This window comes from Struthio camelus, chromosome 17 (assembly GCF_040807025.1).
Source record: "Struthio camelus isolate bStrCam1 chromosome 17, bStrCam1.hap1, whole genome shotgun sequence".
Taxonomy (NCBI): Eukaryota; Metazoa; Chordata; class Aves; order Struthioniformes; family Struthionidae; genus Struthio; species Struthio camelus.
In genome coordinates, this window is record NC_090958.1 from 15698717 (window position 1) to 15718183 (window position 19467).

The following is a 19467-nucleotide window of genomic DNA, read 5'->3' on the forward strand; positions in this document are numbered from 1 at the left end:
ACTAGAGCTGGACAAGAACCAGCCTTTCTCTCCTGACAATACTTTGGGAGCTTTGGATGTTCTTCCCAGTCTATCCTGGGATGAATCCAAGATTTCCCAGGCTTTCAGCAGCAGAGAGGGAAAGCCAGCTCAGTGAAACTTTGGTTGCTCCTGACAGAAGTTTCAGTCTTAACAAAACAGCGTTTTCTACCAGAAAGCAATGCAGCTGAAGAATTTCCAATCACAGCAACTTTGTTGCTGCTGTGAATTCTAAACTCCTCAGAGATGGTTTGTCTCTGAAAAGGGGCCAGCAGTTAGTCCTACAGGGGGATGTGCTGGGCACAACAAAACGCAGGGCAGATGCTGGCGCCCTGCTCGCCTCTTCCCTGCCCCTCAGCTCCTGGAGCAGTGGCCTTGACTGAGGCAGCTTCCTTTTGTGCCAGGTACCCTGCTGCACCTATCTGGCACAAACAGGCTGTGATGGGGAGCATTTCCCAGCTGCCTCACTGGAGCCCCACGTCCTCTTGGGACAACACCGGGACGTGCTCCCCAACTCCTTGCCCCAGCTCCTACCTGCTCTCCAGGCAATGTGGGAGCCCCACAGGAGAACCCACCATGCCCTGTGCTTTAGAAGTTCCCTGAAGCCTTTCAAAGCAGCAGTAGGTGAGCTGCCACGGCTGTCACGCTTGCATCCGATCAGAAAGTGCAGTTATTTAGGATCCAGCTGCACTTCCGTGGTTTCCTTCCAATCTGATGTTGCATAAAGAAACAAGTCCTCCCCAGAAGGGGGCTTAGCACAAGAGGTGTTATGGGATGGGCTAGAAGCAGGAAGCACAACTCTGGGCAGCCTAGTCTAAGAAAATCACAGCCCCATACTTGCAGCCATTTCCCTTCTGCCCTATATTTGTTTCAGTGTCACTTTATCCTTGCTTATGGTACTCTGGTCCTGATCTCCCCTCAGTCATTTTGCAAACGTTTGCTTGGCGTTTGTAATGCACAAAACAAAACAGGCTTAAAAATACGGCAATGAAGGATTTATTCCGAGGAAGGGTCTTCTCATTTTACACTGATAATCTCTCATGCTGAACTTGCTAAAGGTTAGGGAAATCTAAAAGGCTATAGCTTCTGCGTGGCAGGGACTATTTAAGTCTGTGGTTTTCCAGTATTAGTGTATTGAAATCTTTGATTTGTGGGGTGGCAGTAAAAGATGTGGAGAGAAAATCTCCCCGGCAACGTGTACTCTTGAAAGGCCCTTTCAAAGCAAACATTCCAGCAGTGAGAAATACTTCAGCACACGGCATTCTCGTCTCCTCCCTCCCTTCTTCGTTGCCTCCCCAGCCTATGCTCTTAGTATCAAAATAATACATTCATCTGCGGCTCAGCTTACACCGCTTCTGGAAAGAGACTGTTTCACATCACCTTCGTGCATCTGGTGGGGGGAGACTTCACCATCAAAGGCTCTTTCACACAGGGCCATCGGTATTTTACGCTTATTTGTAGCCAAGCGTTAGTAGCTGGCTATATAGCATTCAGGTTTGAGGGGTAAAAAGTCATTGTGTTCTGAAATACTGATTGCATCAACTGTCAACTAGATTGGAAGACAGTAAGCATGCTGGGCTCAGGCGATTAAAAACTCGCTTAGAAAATTGCTGCTTGCAGAGCCTCTATAGAAAGGAATGAATTAAGAAGGAAAACAATAAGGAAGGGCACACATTAATTTTGCTCTGCAGTGACTCATGTGGAATGTAAGAGACCTAAGGAAAGACTGTGTGTCTTAAGGATTTGCTCTTACCTTTTCAGGAGAAAAACCTATCATCCAGTGGGGAGAGGTTGCAAATTAAATCCAAGCAGTAGGCTCGGGAGAAGTAATCAGAAAAGAGCAAATAAATAAAGCATATAACTAGGAGATAGCGTTTCCCACTAGGAACTTACCATTTCCGACAATAAAGCTCAAGCAGAGAACTCCCCCTTGCTGGCAGTCCTGCTGGGCAATCTCCACTCGCTGCTGCCTGGGTAACGCCATTCCCCTCCTCACTGCTAGGCTGCACCGGGGATTTGTACAAGTAACTCGAGAAAGGAGTACCTCCCAGAAGCGCTAGATTATAGTAAGCGCTGTGCGACTCTTATTCCGCTGTGAGATCTTTCGGGCAGGCACTGTGTCCACACCGCTCTCACACAGGGTTGAGTGCGCTGTCAGCGCTCCACAAGTAACGAATACATGCAACTCAAATAAACGCCCAGATCTTCTTCAAGTACGTATTCGTTTTAATAGCCTTTTCTTGACACTTGCAAGAGTTCGTGTATCTCTGCTCAATATGTCTCCATTTATTACAGTATGTCCTTTCCTCTGGCTCATGACAGATTTCAGATCGGCTCTCAAGCTTAAGGGAGGTTTTACCAGCGAGCCCCGGGCAGGACGGTGCTGCTCAGCCCCGCGGGACAGCACAGGGCTTGCTAGCAGCAGCGGGCTGGGGCTCCCTTTGAAGGAGCCGCAGAGTTCGTTAGCTGCTGACCACACGCTGCTAACGCGTATTTGTATAGGGTTTGAAGGCTGCATGCTGCAACGCTTCCCACAGGAGTAGCCTGTAAAGGGGGCTATTTGCGCAACTGTGGGGGCAAAAGCAGACCAGGAGCAAGCATCATAATATCTGTAACGAATACATATCGCATAGATTAGAGAGAGACAGACAGACAGATCTGTCTAGCTTCACCTTCTTTGTGCTGTTTTCCCTTCACTGGTCACAACGTACCTGCCCAGCTCTGACTTCTCCCCCCCGTTCGGAGTGGATGAGCCAAAAGCAGAGCGTTTCACCGCTAAGAGCGCTGGCTTTCAACTAGCCTGCCCTCAGCTCCCACCCACGCCTCCGCCACTCGCCTCAGCACCCTGCCTCTCCGTGCTGACGACGACCGTCGGGTCTCGGCCGTCTGCCAGGCGGCTGCGTCACCCTCGGCGGTCCCGGCAATCGCTGCTGCAGAGCTTTTCTCTGGGCACCGTTCTGAAAAGCAGAGCCTGCGCCCAGCTGCTGCGTCCCCCCGGTTCAGCCTCTCTGGCCTGGGGCTGCGCCCGGCCGCTCAGTAGCCCAGGGGCAGCGGTGGCTGGAAGCGCTCGGGGTTGAGGGGTTGCTCATGCTGCCGCAAGGGATGACGGAATAAACCACGGCCGTCAAAATGTCCACTAAAGTTGTATTTGAAGAATGTGGCAAAGACAGACGTGGGCCGGGAGGCTAAAGAGGTGCAGAGCGATGCCAGAGCAGGATCAGCCTTTGCTGTAAGCTCTTCCCAGCAAAGAACTGGGTTTATATGACTAATGACCGTGGATACCATGGCTGTCTGTCTATAAACAGTGGCAGGGGAGGCATTTACATACACACACACGTGCATATAGTTATGACCTATATATCTATACAGATGACCCTGTATGCCCCAGTATTTTATTGCCTCACAGTTTGCTGAGGGAATCTGTTCTTGTAGCAGATGCGTGCTTCTGACTCTGAACGGCCACCCTTTTTAAACAAAATCAAATTTCTAGCCATACAGTTGTGAATGACTCTGCATCAAATGTAAAATAAAGATGTTGGTCAACAGTCTACAACAGAAGTACTGAGATGACTGAGGTTCCTATTTGTCTCCCAGGGCATGGACTCTAGGTCCCAGAGACGGCATTATGAGCACCAGTACTGGTAGCTGTTTGACCACTTATTACTTTAATAGAAACACACGGGAAATATGCTTGTTTGTTCTAGAATCACCAGCCACGTCCAATGCTTTCCCTCAGGAGAAATGCATCAGGGGAATAAAATTAAGAAATCTGTTAGTAATAACATTGTTAATCCTCTTCGTATTTAATTCAGTGCAAAGCTGCAGCAAGCGTCACAGAATTCCAGATTTGCCCCACTGAAGGGCTGTAAAATGTAGAGGTAATGAATTCAATACTGTATCATACTGAACAAAGGTAAGCGTTTATTAAAAGTTGTAATCACTACCTGACGCTTTTGATTTTTACCTGGACCGTGTTCCAGTAGCCTGACTCTGGCTCACAAAAACAACTTTTTACCGTTCTAGCAATGAAGGGAAGCCTCACACCTAGTTTTAGGCCTCTCTGAGTGCTTCCGTGCTGTGACCTTAGCAGAAATGTAAATCAGACGTTAAGAATCCACAGCACAAAACAAAATGCTATATCCTGCCCTTTACTTAACCCCCGAGCAAGCGTTCCTGTTGAAGCTGAGAGGTGCTGGAGCCAGACTGCATAAAGCAATTGGAAGAAGAGAAAAGCCACACTCCAGTGAGTACCTTCCATTCCCTGTGCTTAATGTACGTGGAGTAAGAAACATCATTTATAACTTCATTTTGTTCTTTCATCCTTACTTAATGAGTCATTCAACTCATTAATCCAGTAAATAGCTAAGATTCTTCATGGCCCGACTTCCCCTCTCCACCCAGAATCCTGCATACACCCCAGTCCTGATGCGCAAAGGTACACGGCTGTCTAGCTAAATGCATTTCTCCTCCTGTTGCTGTTTCTATGAAGGAGATCAAAGTAGTTCGCATCCTGATTTCCCGTTCGGTATGATGAGAATGCAGAAACATTAATAATAAAAAACATAGCAAGAACAAAAACGCCTTCTACCACAGAGGAGAAAGGGAGCTGGCAACTGTCAATGGTAGGTGCTTTTCATGTCAAATAAATTAACTGCACTTCAAAATGATGGTGGCGTGTCAGCCTCATCATCTCCATCCTCAACTCCAATTATGGATCTCAAGGGAGTGCATCTTAGAACACGCTACCAAAACGCAGGTGTGGATAAATTAAACCACAAAGACATACACTCAAGCTGCATTCAAAATCTGACTGTGACCTACAGAGCCAAGGGAATGCAGAGGCTCGGCTGCGGCACGTGCCGACTGCTGCCGAGCTGCCACAGCTCCAGCGAGCCGCACCACCCGCGCCCTTGGGAAGGCACACAGCTCTTCCGAAATATGCCTGTATGTGGGTCGAAGGATTCAGCGTTGTGCAGATATTTTGATGCTGCAGGGCACTTCAGTGCCACAAATGCTACCGCTTACTTAAAATGGGGTGCTGTGCCACCCAAAAAGCATCATCTGCTGCCCAATCTCCGCACTACCACACCAGTGAAGGAGGTGGAAAGACTTCTTTCTCATCCTTGAACTGACAGCTAATGGCAGTTTTAATTTTCACATGGAGTAAATTTTGCCCTCTGGAACACCTCTGTCACTCCAACGCCTTTCACACAGTTGCATGACTGTAACTGAGAGCACGTTTTGGCCCCAGGGGTTTAGATGACAATGGGAATGTGAATGAATTTGCCCAGCCAGAATGATAGTTCAAGAGGCATAAAAGCCTCAGAATGCATGAGGTTCACGCATCTTCAATTAAAAAATTTAAATGGCCCACTGCATTAAAGTTCATAAAGCAAAGTTCATTTCCTGCAGAACTTGGAGAAAACGCCTCTAAGTTTGGCATTGTCTCCAGACAACAGCTACTTATTGCTGCCTTTGCTTTTGTTGAGCCTGGACTAGGTCATTTATTCTGTGTATCTCTTAGTATAAAATATTCAGTTTATCCTGAGTGGTATCGCAGTTTAGGCTAATGACTGTTTCCCAGGACCGGGATCCATGCCCTTTGCATTTCTGCTCTCCGAGCAGCCAAATGCTAAGCCATAGAATTGTTTTCTTCCTCTGAAGCAGCAGCTGGTCCCTTGGAAGACACCATAAGCATCTCCACCGAAATCTGCGTAATTGCACATGTCGGCATGGTCTGTTCTTAACGGATCCTCTCCCAGACAAAACACTTTTCTCAAGCTGGCTTTGAAGACCGTGTATGTTTAAAAATAGCTTCAGGAAGATACACACATATATTTTGCTATAAACTGTGTACAATGTGCACTGTGTACAGAATATTAATTCTTCAATATGCGATTTTCTGAGACTGCCTCATTGGCATCCTTATTGCTATACATGGAGCTATTTTGTCTGCAAATATGATTCTCAACCCAAAGTTTTAGTTTGGCACAATCATAAAACACTATAGATTTCAACCTGTTGCTGTGTAACGCGGGTCTTTTCTAAAATAAATCTTTAATATGCAGTAGGTGGCTACATTACTCTTTTCTGATCATGCTTTGACTGACTAGAAAACTAATTAGTAGAATCCAGTGACCTGAATGTCAGAACCTCTGATATTTCAGCAAAAACCAACCTCCTTAATTCAGCAGTCGATACATTGTAGAGAGATTTGCCCTACTCTCCTGCCTGTTTCTTATGACTCCTAAAGATGAACTTTGCATGAGGGCAAAGGGGGTGTTTCTCTGGACAAAACTAGAAACCGTAAGATCTAATTTACAAGTCTCACGCACTGCAAGCAGTCCAATGATATTTAATTATTGCTCTATCTATTGCTCTATCTGTCTACACCTAGCAAAGCCAAGATCTACTGCCTTTAACAGGTCTCCTGCCAATAAATCCTACCGAGACAGGAGTATCCTGACCATCTCCACTCCACTACAGGTGGGAGCTGGGGCAGAGAGAGACCAGGCAACTTCACAGAGGAGGTCTGAAGTAAGGCAGAGACGTAAAGCAGAACTCGCGAGTCCTGCGCAGGACCCCCAGCTGCTGGATAATCCTTCTGCTCAGCTAAGGAACACTTCGCTGCCATCGACATTTTGCCTGTGTCAGGCATCGGGGGGAGGCATTATTTCAGGGGATTTGTAATGGTCTGCAGAGTCCATCACCTCTCTGCTCCCAAGGACAGATGAAGCTGACAGTGACCTGAGGGTGTTACCAGCTGATTTCACGGAGCTCATGATGCTGATTCACTGGCACTAATCAGGTGAGATTAAAAGGGCTGCATGGACATGGAGACAGACTCACCAAATTAAACATCCGCACTTCAAAAGCTTTCCAGTCGAACAGGTGGCTGCTGCAGCCCCAGCCTGGCCACGTTCTGGGACAGACAGCGTGCTTAAGCCTCCAGGGCTGTCAACCTTGAACCACTGAGCAGCACTGAAGAAAAAAATTACTTAAAAAAATAAGATCTAGTTCAAAATGAATTGTGTAATAAACCGACTGGCACCAAAGTAAATTCATCATATAAACAAGTAAAGAGTATTTTTCACTGCTTCCAGAAAGAGTATGGACTCCTGGAGTGAGCTAATTCCCGAGCAAGTGACCACAAAACAAAGCTCTTAGGTAGTGTAGTAATCGGAATTCAGAAATATGACAGATGGAGAAATGAGATTAGCTCCACTTTTGGTACAAAGACATTGCATTCTTGATCACATGCTTTAATGGCAAAGGAGCTGCAGAACTTGCAAATTACAGGTACTGGCTTTGTTTTCAGAGCTCCCACATAAATAGCTGTATTTAACTTCAGGCAGAAGCTGCTTTCTGTAAACTGCCCAAAGAATGTGTCGTGGGCGTGCAGCAAGGAAGTGTTCCCAGAAATTCAGTCTCATCTAACTTAGATAACCACACAATCCATAAAGTCCTAGCAAAGGAACCAAGCTGTACTAATATATGCCTTTTGCTTGGACATTTTGGTGTTTAGCCCAGACCAACATGGCATCTGCCACACGAGTGCTTGCCACGTCACTGAAAAACTACGAGGCTGACGAACTTGCAGCCTCTAGGCTTCCTCGCAAATAAGGAAGGTTGCCTTCCTCCTTAATCGGTGCTAATGCTGGGTTGCCACCCTGAAAAAGAGGGCTATACGTGTTCAAATAGTGTGTTCAGCTTTTGGGATCCAGGGTTGGAAATACTGCTCTGGGCCCCGACTAACCACAGCAAGGGACACCTCAAGTAACAGGGATGTTGGGAACAGCTACGAGGGAAATGTAGCAGAGCTTTTCTCCTTTGCTGGAAAGCCTCGTTCCCAGATTTACTGCTTATCTTTATGCAGGTCTTAAAGACTGCGATGTGTGAAACTTCTCCAGAACTGTAACACTGCCAGAGCTCTGCTTCAGGTGACATGACTACTTGAAGTAGTTATTGTGCCAGGGTTAGAGATCACTGTGCCCAGGGTTGCTGTAGAAGGTCCCCTCTCACCCATCCGCGCTTTTCATTCGGAAAAGGGAGGAATCTTCCTCTGATTCAGTCTAGTTCCACCTATTACCGTTCCTGCCTCTCTTACTCTATTTTTACTGCACATTAGATAAAGCCTGGCTGGCTGCTGCTAGGAAAATTAGGTCTTCTATTGTTTTAACATTAATTATGGAGAGTTCAGGATGAGGTCTGTGTTAGAAAAGTAGGGGGTAGGAATGGTTTGAATTTGACTTCTATTATAATTAGACAGGAAATTATGAAAAGGTGAAAAATAATTCATTGAAGTGCTTTCCTCTAGCAAGTTAAAAAGGAAAGCACATTCTCGTGCAGATAGGGTTCACGGTATATTACTGAAATGCCATTGTTTTTAATGTCTGCCTCTGTCTGGGCACATTGAGCCTGATTCTATTGCATTTTGCATGTGGGCAGAAATCGGCAGAATGAAGCCCCCTGACTCCCTTCTGTTCAGCTGAGGGCCCTTTCTGCTGCAAAAAATTAGGCTACATTAGTCCATGGTGTAACTCCACAGAAGCCATTTGAATTGCCGCATAGATTACTTTGAAACATCAGTCAATTTCTGCCTAACTTGCAAAGGACATGAAAATATGACTCATGTAAGAATGAATTAATTGGGCAGCTGTCTCCCTTTCATTTGTACACTACTGAGATAAACATTTGGACTAAGAAGCTGTCCTCATTATAATTTCCTCACTCGATGCTGCTTTGTGGGTGATGTTTATGACTACCACGTAACTATAATGTCGCCGGAGTTTTAATTCACATGAAATTACTATGGTTCGGTCTTCTAAAGGCACTTTCAGAGGGAAGAAAAAGGAGCGCATTGATCTTGCTTGGAGCATCTCAGCAGCTGTAGAGATTGACTGTGCCAATGTCCCTCAGATTAAATTTCCCTCTGTAGTGCGACCATCTCTAGGCACTCTCTCCATCACCGCCATTGGTCTAACTCCTTATTTCCCTCCAGCTACAAGGCAAGGGCCAGTGGGGATCAAGGGAGACCCACAGGAACAGGCCACCAAAACTTCAGCAGTGCTTTACACTTCCTAGCAGGACAGATGAGCAAAGGAGCTGCCTGGCATGAAACAACTACTTTAATCTTTTTCCTTTAGAGTTTTCTTCCCTATTTACAAAGAGTGAGGCCCCATGGTGCAGCATACATACAGAAAAGGTCCCTCCCACCATACTTACACCTCCTTTATCCCTCTAAGTGTTTTACCCATTACCACAGCAGCTGAATTATTTCTGCATAAATTTGATTAAGTTTCCACCACTCCTTTCTTTCCAGTCTCATAACCCTATTTAGCACTGGTTTGCAGGAAAAGCGGGGACACAGGAAGAGAAGTCCTTTAAATAACTCGATGGCAAAAGTCCGGTGAAGTTCATGGGACTCCAGTGGAGATAAGGATTTTGTCCATTCAGAGTTAACAGCAGCAGTGGCAACTGAAAAAAGGCAGCGGCTGGGAAAAGGATGTATTTCTCAGCCTTGCTTGCAGATAAGGAAGTGAGATTCCAAGAGGAAAGAGCGATTTACCCACAGTCACACAGGAAATCAGCAAGATATGGAAATTAATGCTGAGAAGCATTTAGTGCCTTAATCATAAAGCCAATCTTTTCCCTCAAATGCCAACAGTATTAAATGTTCCCTTTCAATGATGGAATAAGCACGGGAGTTTCACTGACTCAGAGTAACGTTTCCATTTAAAATTTTTAGAGGGTTGCCACTAGTTAAAAGGGTCAGTCAACATTACAACCTATGCCCTGTGCACCAGCAAGAATATGAAGAATGGGAACCGTAGTCCAACTAAGTAAGTTTACCTGTGAAATTCCTTTAAGGGTCAAGCCACACTAAGGTCTGAAAGTGGAAGGTCAAAAAGTAATGCTTTTTTTTTTTTTATATATATTTACCAATAATTATATAGGCTTTGAAATACATAGACTGAAATACTCTCTTGCTAGGAAACTATTAAACTGTTAGGCTGGGAGAATATATTGCTTAGAAAAGGAAAGATTCACATCCCTTGTCTACTAATAAATCACTTGTACATCATCTATCTACTTGACTGTCTCTGAGTAGTATTTATATCAACATGGTATCTAGGTAGCCGTCCAGATAAGCACACTTAGTAATACCTATAAAGAGGTAATAGTCTGGACCAGAGTTTGTTTTTATTTAAACTACCTTGAATTCATTGTGGCTTAATTGAAAATAATGGTGTTAAAGCAGTGATCAAAGAATTGTCTCGTTAATCGTCTACTAAATCATTATCTATTAAACAGAAATAAAAGGTTAAGAATGCAACACTTTCTGTTCTACCCAAAAGAATATGAATATCTCTCCAATTACAGAGAAACAATAAAGCCAGAATTAACAGTGAAAAGAAGCTCAGGATTAGGCAATTACATCCAAAATGCCTGACAACTCTTATTAGAGGGTTTAGCAGTACGACCTATATAGAAAAGGTAACACAAATCTGGAAGTAAAAGTCAATACTGACTTTGCTAAAGGGGCTTGTGAAGGAGGTATGCATTTTTCTGAAAAAATATAGGCACATAAACCCTGTATTAAATTTAACTTGAATAATTAATTGTAATGGATTCAATCTTGCAACCAATATATATATTTCCAGTTAAAAAATTATGCCTGAATAGCATTCAGTCTGATAGCCTCTCTCAGTAATTTAGGACTGAAATCCATTATAAGGATGCTGTAATTTTCACAAAAATAACATTACCCCCATTTTGAAACCTTTTATATCACTAGGATGAGGCAAGATGAACTCGGTGAAGACCACACTCAGACCTCTTGGTTTTGTTCATTAAATCAATGTATTAGAGTACCAGGTCTGGAAAAAGAGTCCCACAGGCATTCTCTGCTGTCAGGTGATGTGATGCCCAGATAATTTCACAAAGCAGGCAAATGAAGACTTGGTTTATATCCAACTTAGTCGCTAAGAAAGGAAGGGAAATATAGTGCAAATCCTGTAAAACCTGCGTAGATTTTTGGCCTGTGTCTTGGTCTGCTCTATCCAAAGTCATTGAAAGGAATGGGAAGACACTCATCAACTTGAAGGTCCTTTGGAGCAGGTCTTTAATTCCACCTAAAAATACAACCCATTTTGAAAAAGCAAGAAAGGAAGGTGGTCAGAGGGCAAGAGCTTTGCTTTCTCAAAGTGTATAAATTCACAACTGCCATAGGAAATCTTGTCTCTGCTCACAGAGGTCATGTCAAGCCTTATTTAGTTGCCAACTCCAGCAGACCTTTTAAATTTGGGAACCAGAACAACTTCATGCCAAGCTTTGACAGTATACCGATATGGAGGACTGCTGCTTGAACTAAACGGATTTTAAATGGGCAGGATTTTGAAGTGCAACTCTCCCCGAAGTCTGCAGATGTTAATTTTATTAGTGGAAGAGGAAGGGGAGTCCTTCTCCTGACCTTTCACTATCTAGTTCAATACCATGTTCTCTAAATACAGCAAGTCCTAGAAACACTGGAAACTATTAATATGAAGGTAAGTTCACATCAACCATCTTTTAGGTCTGTATCTGGTTTTCTGAAGGGCAAAAAAAAGAAGACAATCTCAGCACTATGCTGATGATATATAACTTGGTTCTTGAGTTTACAATGTGAGCAATTCATTGTGAACTGATAAATAATAGCCACTAATCAGATAAGAATAACAGTATGGTACACAGCAAAAAAAAAAAAAGAACATCAAAATTTATCAAGAGAGACTGTTCGCTTGATAACTAAGTTAGTCTTTATTTATGACTAACTTTATTTATTTATTCATTCCTGTTCCTTCTAGTAAGGACTTTCTTAGGTTAGAAAAAGCAAATGTCATTTTTCTGTAGCCATCTAATACATAAGGGAAAATACAGAAGGTAGAACACAGGTTAGAGACTCAAGAGCCCTGTTCTGTCACGGGCTGTGGGTAAACTTTGCAACAGTCACTTCCATGAAAAAGGAACTTTACACTGACCTCCTCTGCAAAGTGCTTTGGGGTTTGTAAAGTGCTAGGCATTGTTATTGCAACAACTATCAACTCCTCCAAGGATTCAATGGCACGACTGCCTCTGTTCAATAACTCCAATCTTAGTCATGAATGATCTGCCTTCATGATAAACAGGGATAAATCTTCATGAAAAAAGTTGGAAGCAAGACGATATTGCCTGACTAAGGCTTTCACCCAAACAGAAACCAACTTTGCCTTTCCTATAGCTACCTAGGAGCAAGCGGATGAGATCCTTCATCTAATGGTCTCAAGAGAGGAAATCTGCTACAAAATGTGAAGTTGCAAAACAAGTTGTTTAACTGCAAAGGAATTTCTTTGATGTTGGAACTGAAATGCAATGAGATTTTGTTTGATTTAGAGGATGTAATTTATTCCAAAACAATGTAACAAGCTCATTCAGAGTTGTCAGAAATAAGAAGGTGAATGTTTTGTTCCAGCATACGGTCTTCAAAATAAATAACAGCTTTGTTGCATGCATTTCTTTAGCCAGTTAAGAGAACATGAAAAATTATCTGACAAAGTACAAGCTATCTATTAGGACCTTTGCAGTCTTATCTACAAAGAAGTTACACTGATAAGTTAAAAGTACACAGGTAAAGGATGTGGGTTTCACATGCAAGCTGAAGAGAACTTACAGAAGTGACCAGAGCTGGAGTGTATTCAGACATGATTCAATTAATAGCTAGAGTATCAGGAGGAGCTTGTTTCTTGAAAGCTGCAGAGAGAGTTTATAATAATATCTACAGGCTATAGGATTAAAACGGATGAGTATGCCATCCTACTTTTATAGCATTAATATACAATATATTGTACTTTCCTGGAACGGAGGCAAAGAAACCATCATCCCAGGTCTACTATTTTAACCTTCGTGGAGGTTTAAAAAAAAGCCTATACGAAAGACATAATACTCAGTTATGAAGTTCGCTTAAAACCAAAGGAAAATCCCCCGCCCCAAACCACATAATAAAACAAATAAATCCATTAAATATATTCAAAAAATCCCTTTTATGCCTAAATAATGAGTTAAAAGCTGATAAAAAGTCATGAAATAGTGTCATAAGTTATACGGTCAGTGCCTTGATAAAGTCACATTAAAGCTATTTTCGTCTCAGTGGTGGGGAGTGAGAACCAGCTGAATACATTATATTTGAAAGAAAGGCATTGTTTAAAAACTCCCAGATCTTATTTTAAAATTTTTTGCAATATTGTTGTCATTCTCTATTCTCTGTCCTGCTCTTCCAGATTTTCGTATAGTTCGCTATCTTTATTTATGAGAAAACCCTGACTGAAAAGCAGATGACACAGTCAGGAGCCAGTAGAAAACTTTGCTGTGCACTGTTACAATATACTGCATTATTGGTATTTAATAATGGAAGCGGAAAAGCCACACCACGAAGATCCCTGTGTGGGGAGCTGACTTTTCCCAGGTGGGATGCATCAGACAACACACTCCTCACCAGCGCTGGCTGGCTAGCGGAGGAGGACGAGGACCACATGCTCAGCCTCCCTGGCCCTCTCTCCTACGCCGTATGGAGAGCCCCGGCACAAGCAGCTCCGCATCAGTCTGTGGAAACGTGCTAAACATGCATAACTTCTGGAGACCGCACCGTGCTGCACAGTGGAAACAACCCTGCACTGCAGAAACCCCCCGGGCTGTTAAAAGACAGGTTCATGTGAAAACTGGAATTTGGGCTAGGTGCCCATATGGTGGTGGCAGAGGAGAAAAGGGTGAAAACGCCATTATTCTCCGCCTCGTTTAGCTGCTTTACCTTTATGACATCCTCATCGGCTGATTTGCATTCAGTGGACTCGGAAACATCGACCACTGCCCCATCCTCCTGCACGGCAACAACCTTCACTGGAACAGACACCGTTTTGCCCGTCAAGATGGCTGTGTTAAGGACTTCCGTGTCCTGTATGCACACACAAAAAAGGAATGGATGTTAGAGAAGCACAAAGACATAAGATTGCCAGTGGAGTCAGACCGATGAACCAAACCCTGCCTCTGACAGAGGCCAGGAACGGGCAGAAAAGCACGTATAGAGTGATCCATCCTTGCACACGCTCTTTGAGCACCTGGCAATCAGTGGTTTAATAATTTCCAGAGCCAGAAGTTGTGTCTAGCCCATCATGTTTTGGTCTTGGCAGAGATAACGGGCTTACTCTTTCCGAGCCCGTTTTTGGGTTTGGCTGCTGTGGCAATAAAATCCCTAATGCAATCATGCAAGAGGGCACATCTGCAGCTTGGCAGAACCGCCGCGCTGCTCAGGCACAATCTTCAGAGGGTGTCGGCAACTCTTCCCACCCGTATGTCCCAAATTATGCCAGTGATTTGGGAGGTGATAATCAAGCATTACAATAACAGCATTTCTACCCTTACACAGTTCCAGCTTTTTCCAGCTAAGGAGTTATCAGTTAAACACTTTCCCTTTTCTGGACTTAAGCGCATGATGAGAAAAGCTACGCATGAGGTGAGGTACTACAAACTAGGCAATGCCATATACAAGTTTTTTTAATCTTCCCCCATCAAAATCCCATCTAGAGATGTTTTACCACATTTATCTCTACTCTTGATGAATTCACAGTTCTGGCTCACTAATGACTCCATTAACACAGCCTTCCTCCGCATCTCAGTAAGGCTGCAGTTTGATTAATTACTCCAAATGAGTTGCTACAATCAGTCCCTGCCTTGCGTTAAGCAGCTAGGCAGATTGGAGGGGAAGAGCCTCCAAAGGCCTCCAGAGGAGCTGGCCTCTGCTTCAGCAGTGCTTCCTCCCAGGCCCAGAGCCTGACACAAGCGAGCGGCAAGGAACGGTCTGTGCTTTCTTCCACAGAGGTTCAGCCTCAGCTTTCTAGAAGAGCCTGCAACCGGAAATACTGCTTTACATCAATTTGCTTTTCATTTTTCAACTTCCTTAAAACTAATTGCTTGCCAACTGGAAGGGGAAAAAAAAAAAAAAGTTGCTTCCAACTAATCTAACTTTAAACTCCATGATTCTACCAGCAATTGGTAGAAGAAGAAATGGATTTTAGTGAAAAATTTGATAGCAGCTTGCATAGGCATGGAGCTATATTCACTATCATTTGCTTCTCTCTGCTAGCTAGATTGATAGAAAATAATGGGCATTGACCACAAGCTAAAGACAGCTGGAGAAGAGCAATAAATAACAGCAACTAAGATATATTATTAATCAATATTAGGAAACTTCTACAAAAAGTACCCTGAATTAAATGAGTTCAAGTACTAATACCACTAGTGCCAGCTAACTAATATAGTCTACTAGAGCTTTATGGGCAGTCATGTTCCAGAAAAGCACTTAAGCGTGTACTTGAGTCCATTTCTGTTCAGAACAGCCCTAAAAGTACGTGCTCAACTTGACAACTTAGACTTCAATGTGATTTAAGCGTGTGTTTAAGTGTTGTCCTGAATAGGGATGCTTTTCTGAATAATACCTCATGAAATAAATATACTGTCTCTGTTCTGCTCTCTGCGAGGCACAAACCAGATGTTTTACACAGTAAATGACTGTCTAGTTTTTGTTTATGCTGAATGGGCTCATTTATAACCAGCTGCCATCCATGAGGGACGGACACTGGGAGAGAGAAATATGTGACAGAAGGGAAAGTGTGAAAGAACAACTGCAAAACCTTTTACAAAGTCGGAGCTTGGAACAAAACTAAGAAGGAAATGAATTGCCATGTGAAAAGAAAACAATCAGAGGCCTCTCAGGCAGAATGAGGTTGTGTAAGACAGATAAAGACAAACCAAGGGCGCTTCATCCACAAGTATGTCAGAGAAGAGGTAAGTTAGATTCACCAGACCAATGGCAAATATCCCATAAATCCTAAGCCATCAATCTGATATAAACATAGTCTACATACATGATTTAGACATAGTGGTTCTGTATCCAAATGCTCCCAAAAAGCAGTTTGTTGGCATACGATTTCTAAACCACTCTTCAACAACAGACATCCTTCTTCAGGGAATCAGGGGAACGGTATTTTTGGCAGCATCACTAACAATCGTAACTAATTCTACTTCCAAAACTCCTTTTGTTAGCATAGCTATGTAACTTCTACGCGTCAGGGGCAGGGGGTGTTTATATCCGATTACGGTACGATCCAAAGCCCTGCTGAGCCAAAGACAAAATCCTTCTTTTGACTTCAGTGGACCTTAAACCAGGTTCTCAGCAGGCCTGAACTAATTCCTCCTTTGGTTTTTGCACTATTTGTTGCATCACCCTCCTGTAGACCTCGACGCGTGACGCAGGACAAACAAGCCCTATGGCTTCCTTTTCAGCTCTTAAGCGCTGCCTAGCTACGGCGCTGAAGCCAGACCGCGACGCTCCGCTCCGAAGGACAATGCCAACTTTACCGAGAGGTTTCGATTCCTTCTGCGAACGCCCTGTGAACGGGGACGCTGCGCACCAGAGGAAAGGGCTTGGCAGGGCCACCTCGCCGCCCCTCTGCCTGCGGGTGCTCTGAAATACGCTCATCTTGATCTTGACACAAGCGCTGCCCTGCACCTCCCCTCCTTCTCAGCAGGTACGGAAACCCGCGGTGCTAATGAGCCGCCGCTGCCTCACAAAAACCACACTTCAGTCGTAAGCAATTCTACTATAGAAATCAATATTTCAGACGCCTGATGCCTGGATCGAGTGTTACACAAGTATAATAGGCTGCGTAAAGACCTTTCTAAGAGCTGGCTATTTATAGACTGAAAAAATATATTTCCTTTGGGGAAGAAATATGAAGGCAGAACTGAACTAATTGACTGTCCATTAGATTTATAAACAAACTTTTTTTTTTTTTTAGTGCCTCTTCAACAAGTAATAGCATTTCATCTAGATTCTGTTAGGCTTGTGTTATATTTCCATGATAGGGTTTACCGCAGAAAAAAAAAAATTACTGAATTTACGATACCTGTGCTGGTTATTACTGGCAGCATCTGAAATCTAGAAGGGGATAACAACTCCGGTTTACATGGGCAGGTGCTCCCCTGCGGCACAGCTTCCCTGAGGCATCTGGAGCAATGTCCAAGGACCACCAGCCCAAACTTCAAGCCCCGGATGCCACTAAGTCCCAGAAGAAAAACCAGGGATCCCTTTTTCCTGTCTCTTTTGTGAAGGGTTTCAGTCGTGAGATCTTGTCCAAAGCCTGCAATTCAAGCAGCCCGGGCACGAGCTACATATTCGTATTGCAGGCTCTAGCCCTGAATAATAATTACGTGCATGTTTATCTCCAGTTCCTTCTCTGTACCTGAACGCATTAGCACTTCAGCAGAGCTCTTCTTAATTACAGCTGTAACCTGCTAATAGCATTTCTTTGTTGTCTGAAGGAATCTACTTCTTATCCAGCCCAGGCTAAATTAAAATTTAATACAACATCAGGTCGCAACAGAACTAGGAAGCAAATGACAGCTGTTTAATTAAAACCTAAAGCTGATTAGATGGCACTACTGAGAGAAATACTCAAGAGGAAGAGCAGAAAACTACTGAAACTCAAGGCCAGGATAATAGCTTTATTTAAATATGAATAAACCCTGTGCACAGCCACTGTAAATGTTTGACAACTCATTGCTTTGGACAAATGGGGGGGAAATGTGAATGGGAGACTTGTCAAGAGTCATGATAAAGCTGTGATTACCAACACTGCTATTAACCCCGTACGTACGTTACCAGAAGCAGGGATTATTGAGGAACGACTGCAATGGACACACGCGAACCCCTTCTAGGAAGTCCGGGCACAAAGTAATTAGGCTTTAAACAGCACCGCTCCGGAGGACGAAGCTCTCCCTGCAATACACGCACAGCATGGCCTGCAGAGGGGCTCTCTGACCATAAAGTACCCTCCGCCCATGGAGTGGTTCCCCGTATCCTGCACCATACAGCCACCCCTGCAACACCTTGGCTGCCTGGCGGGCTAAATCCCCCCCACCTGCAGCTCTACCGCAGCTCACCTAAACACTGCGAGCTAACAGTGATGCAGTTTCTCCCCTTCCTGGTTAAAAAACAGAGACACAGAGAAATAAGTTAAGCATCTTATAAGAAACATCTCAGGAGCCAGGACCTGGACGCAGGTTATCTACAGCCCAGGCTAGAGCCTCCACCGCACCTTTCCTCCCTGCGGTCCCTGCGGGAACAGCCTGCATCCCTCTCCCTTCCGCCCAGTCTGGCCCAATTTGCTGTGATGGATATCACCCTTGTGATTAATGCATAAGGTGGACGGGGTTCTTTTAGAGGCTAACAAAACATGCTGCAGTACAGTAAACCCAATAAACACTCAATTGTAAATCAGGAGGGAAACCTAAAGCCAACCCTATTCTGCTGACAAACGTTACAGCTAACTGCCTTTTGGCATTCAGTTGAAATGACTGTCTTCAGTGAAGAAGGCATAGAGCTGAAGCATTTGCCTGCAGTATTGCATTCCTTCATTATTATTTTTTTCCCCAGAGTGTACCTCGTGAAAATACATTTGTAGTATTAGAAGGAATCTTTAGGAACCAGTTCTCCCGCCTGGTAATGGCATCTCTTAAAAAAGGTAAATTACAGGGCAGATTGTGGCATGTGGGCTGGGCTGGGGATTTATTTTTTTTTTTTTGATAAATTATTCACTACCTTCTTATTCAGATCAAAGAGCAAGGCAATATAAGTCCATTAAGCAAGCTTAATATATAAATTAGATGCTTTGCTGAAATTATTATAATCCAAAGCAATTCTCCTGTACTTTTTCCCCCACATTGCTGAATACTGTTTTAGGTTTGCAATATATATTAATGAAGCCAGGTTGGTAGAAAGCTATTTATATTTGCCACCACTATATTGGTTGTGACTCACAGGTAAGCTTTACCATTTTGTCACCTACGGGTAAGAATGTACAACGGGGATTATACGTTTGTTAAACATTAGAAAACATTTACAGCCTTCCAAAAAGCACATATAGTTCTTAGGTCTTTTTTCCCCCCTAAATTAATACAGGGCATTACCTCCAGGGCGTCCACCTCGCACAAGGGAGACCGTCTCACCCGGCAGCACTGGCAGCTAGCCGAGCCGTCCTGACCCGCGGGCCAGACCTGGCAATCCTCGCCTGCCCGTGATTTAAATAAAGTAAAGATGTTAAACTACAAACCCTTATAAAGGGCTCAATGGTGATTAAATCCACGCGATTAAATGCCCTAATCCTGTCAGCGGAGCCATCTGTGGCATCGGGCACTAGTTACCAAGTTTTCAGCTGTCCGAGTCAGGCCCGAAGGATGACCACGCACGAGCCCTCCTGCCCTGACAACCACTCACGTCGCTAAAAGGTCAGTCCTGCTCCCCCCTAACCTTTCTCCGACTCTGGCTGTTTCCTCATTTCAGCTTTTTATAAAGTGTATCCTTATTTGGAGTGATCAGTT

General features: G+C 43.9%; 1 protein-coding gene across 6 annotated transcripts in view; it reads right to left on the bottom strand.

Moving 5' to 3' along the window:
* The window catches only part of TMEM132B (transmembrane protein 132B), a 266859-nt gene that overhangs the window by 34827 nt on the left and 212565 nt on the right, over positions 1–19467 (bottom strand). For all 6 annotated transcript variants that reach the window (XM_068911179.1, XM_009666647.2, XM_068911180.1 and 3 more), the window contains exon 5: positions 13841–13984. In XM_068911179.1, coding sequence (XP_068767280.1) covers positions 13841–13984 — 144 coding nt within the window. The remainder of the gene's footprint in view (positions 1–13840; positions 13985–19467) is intronic.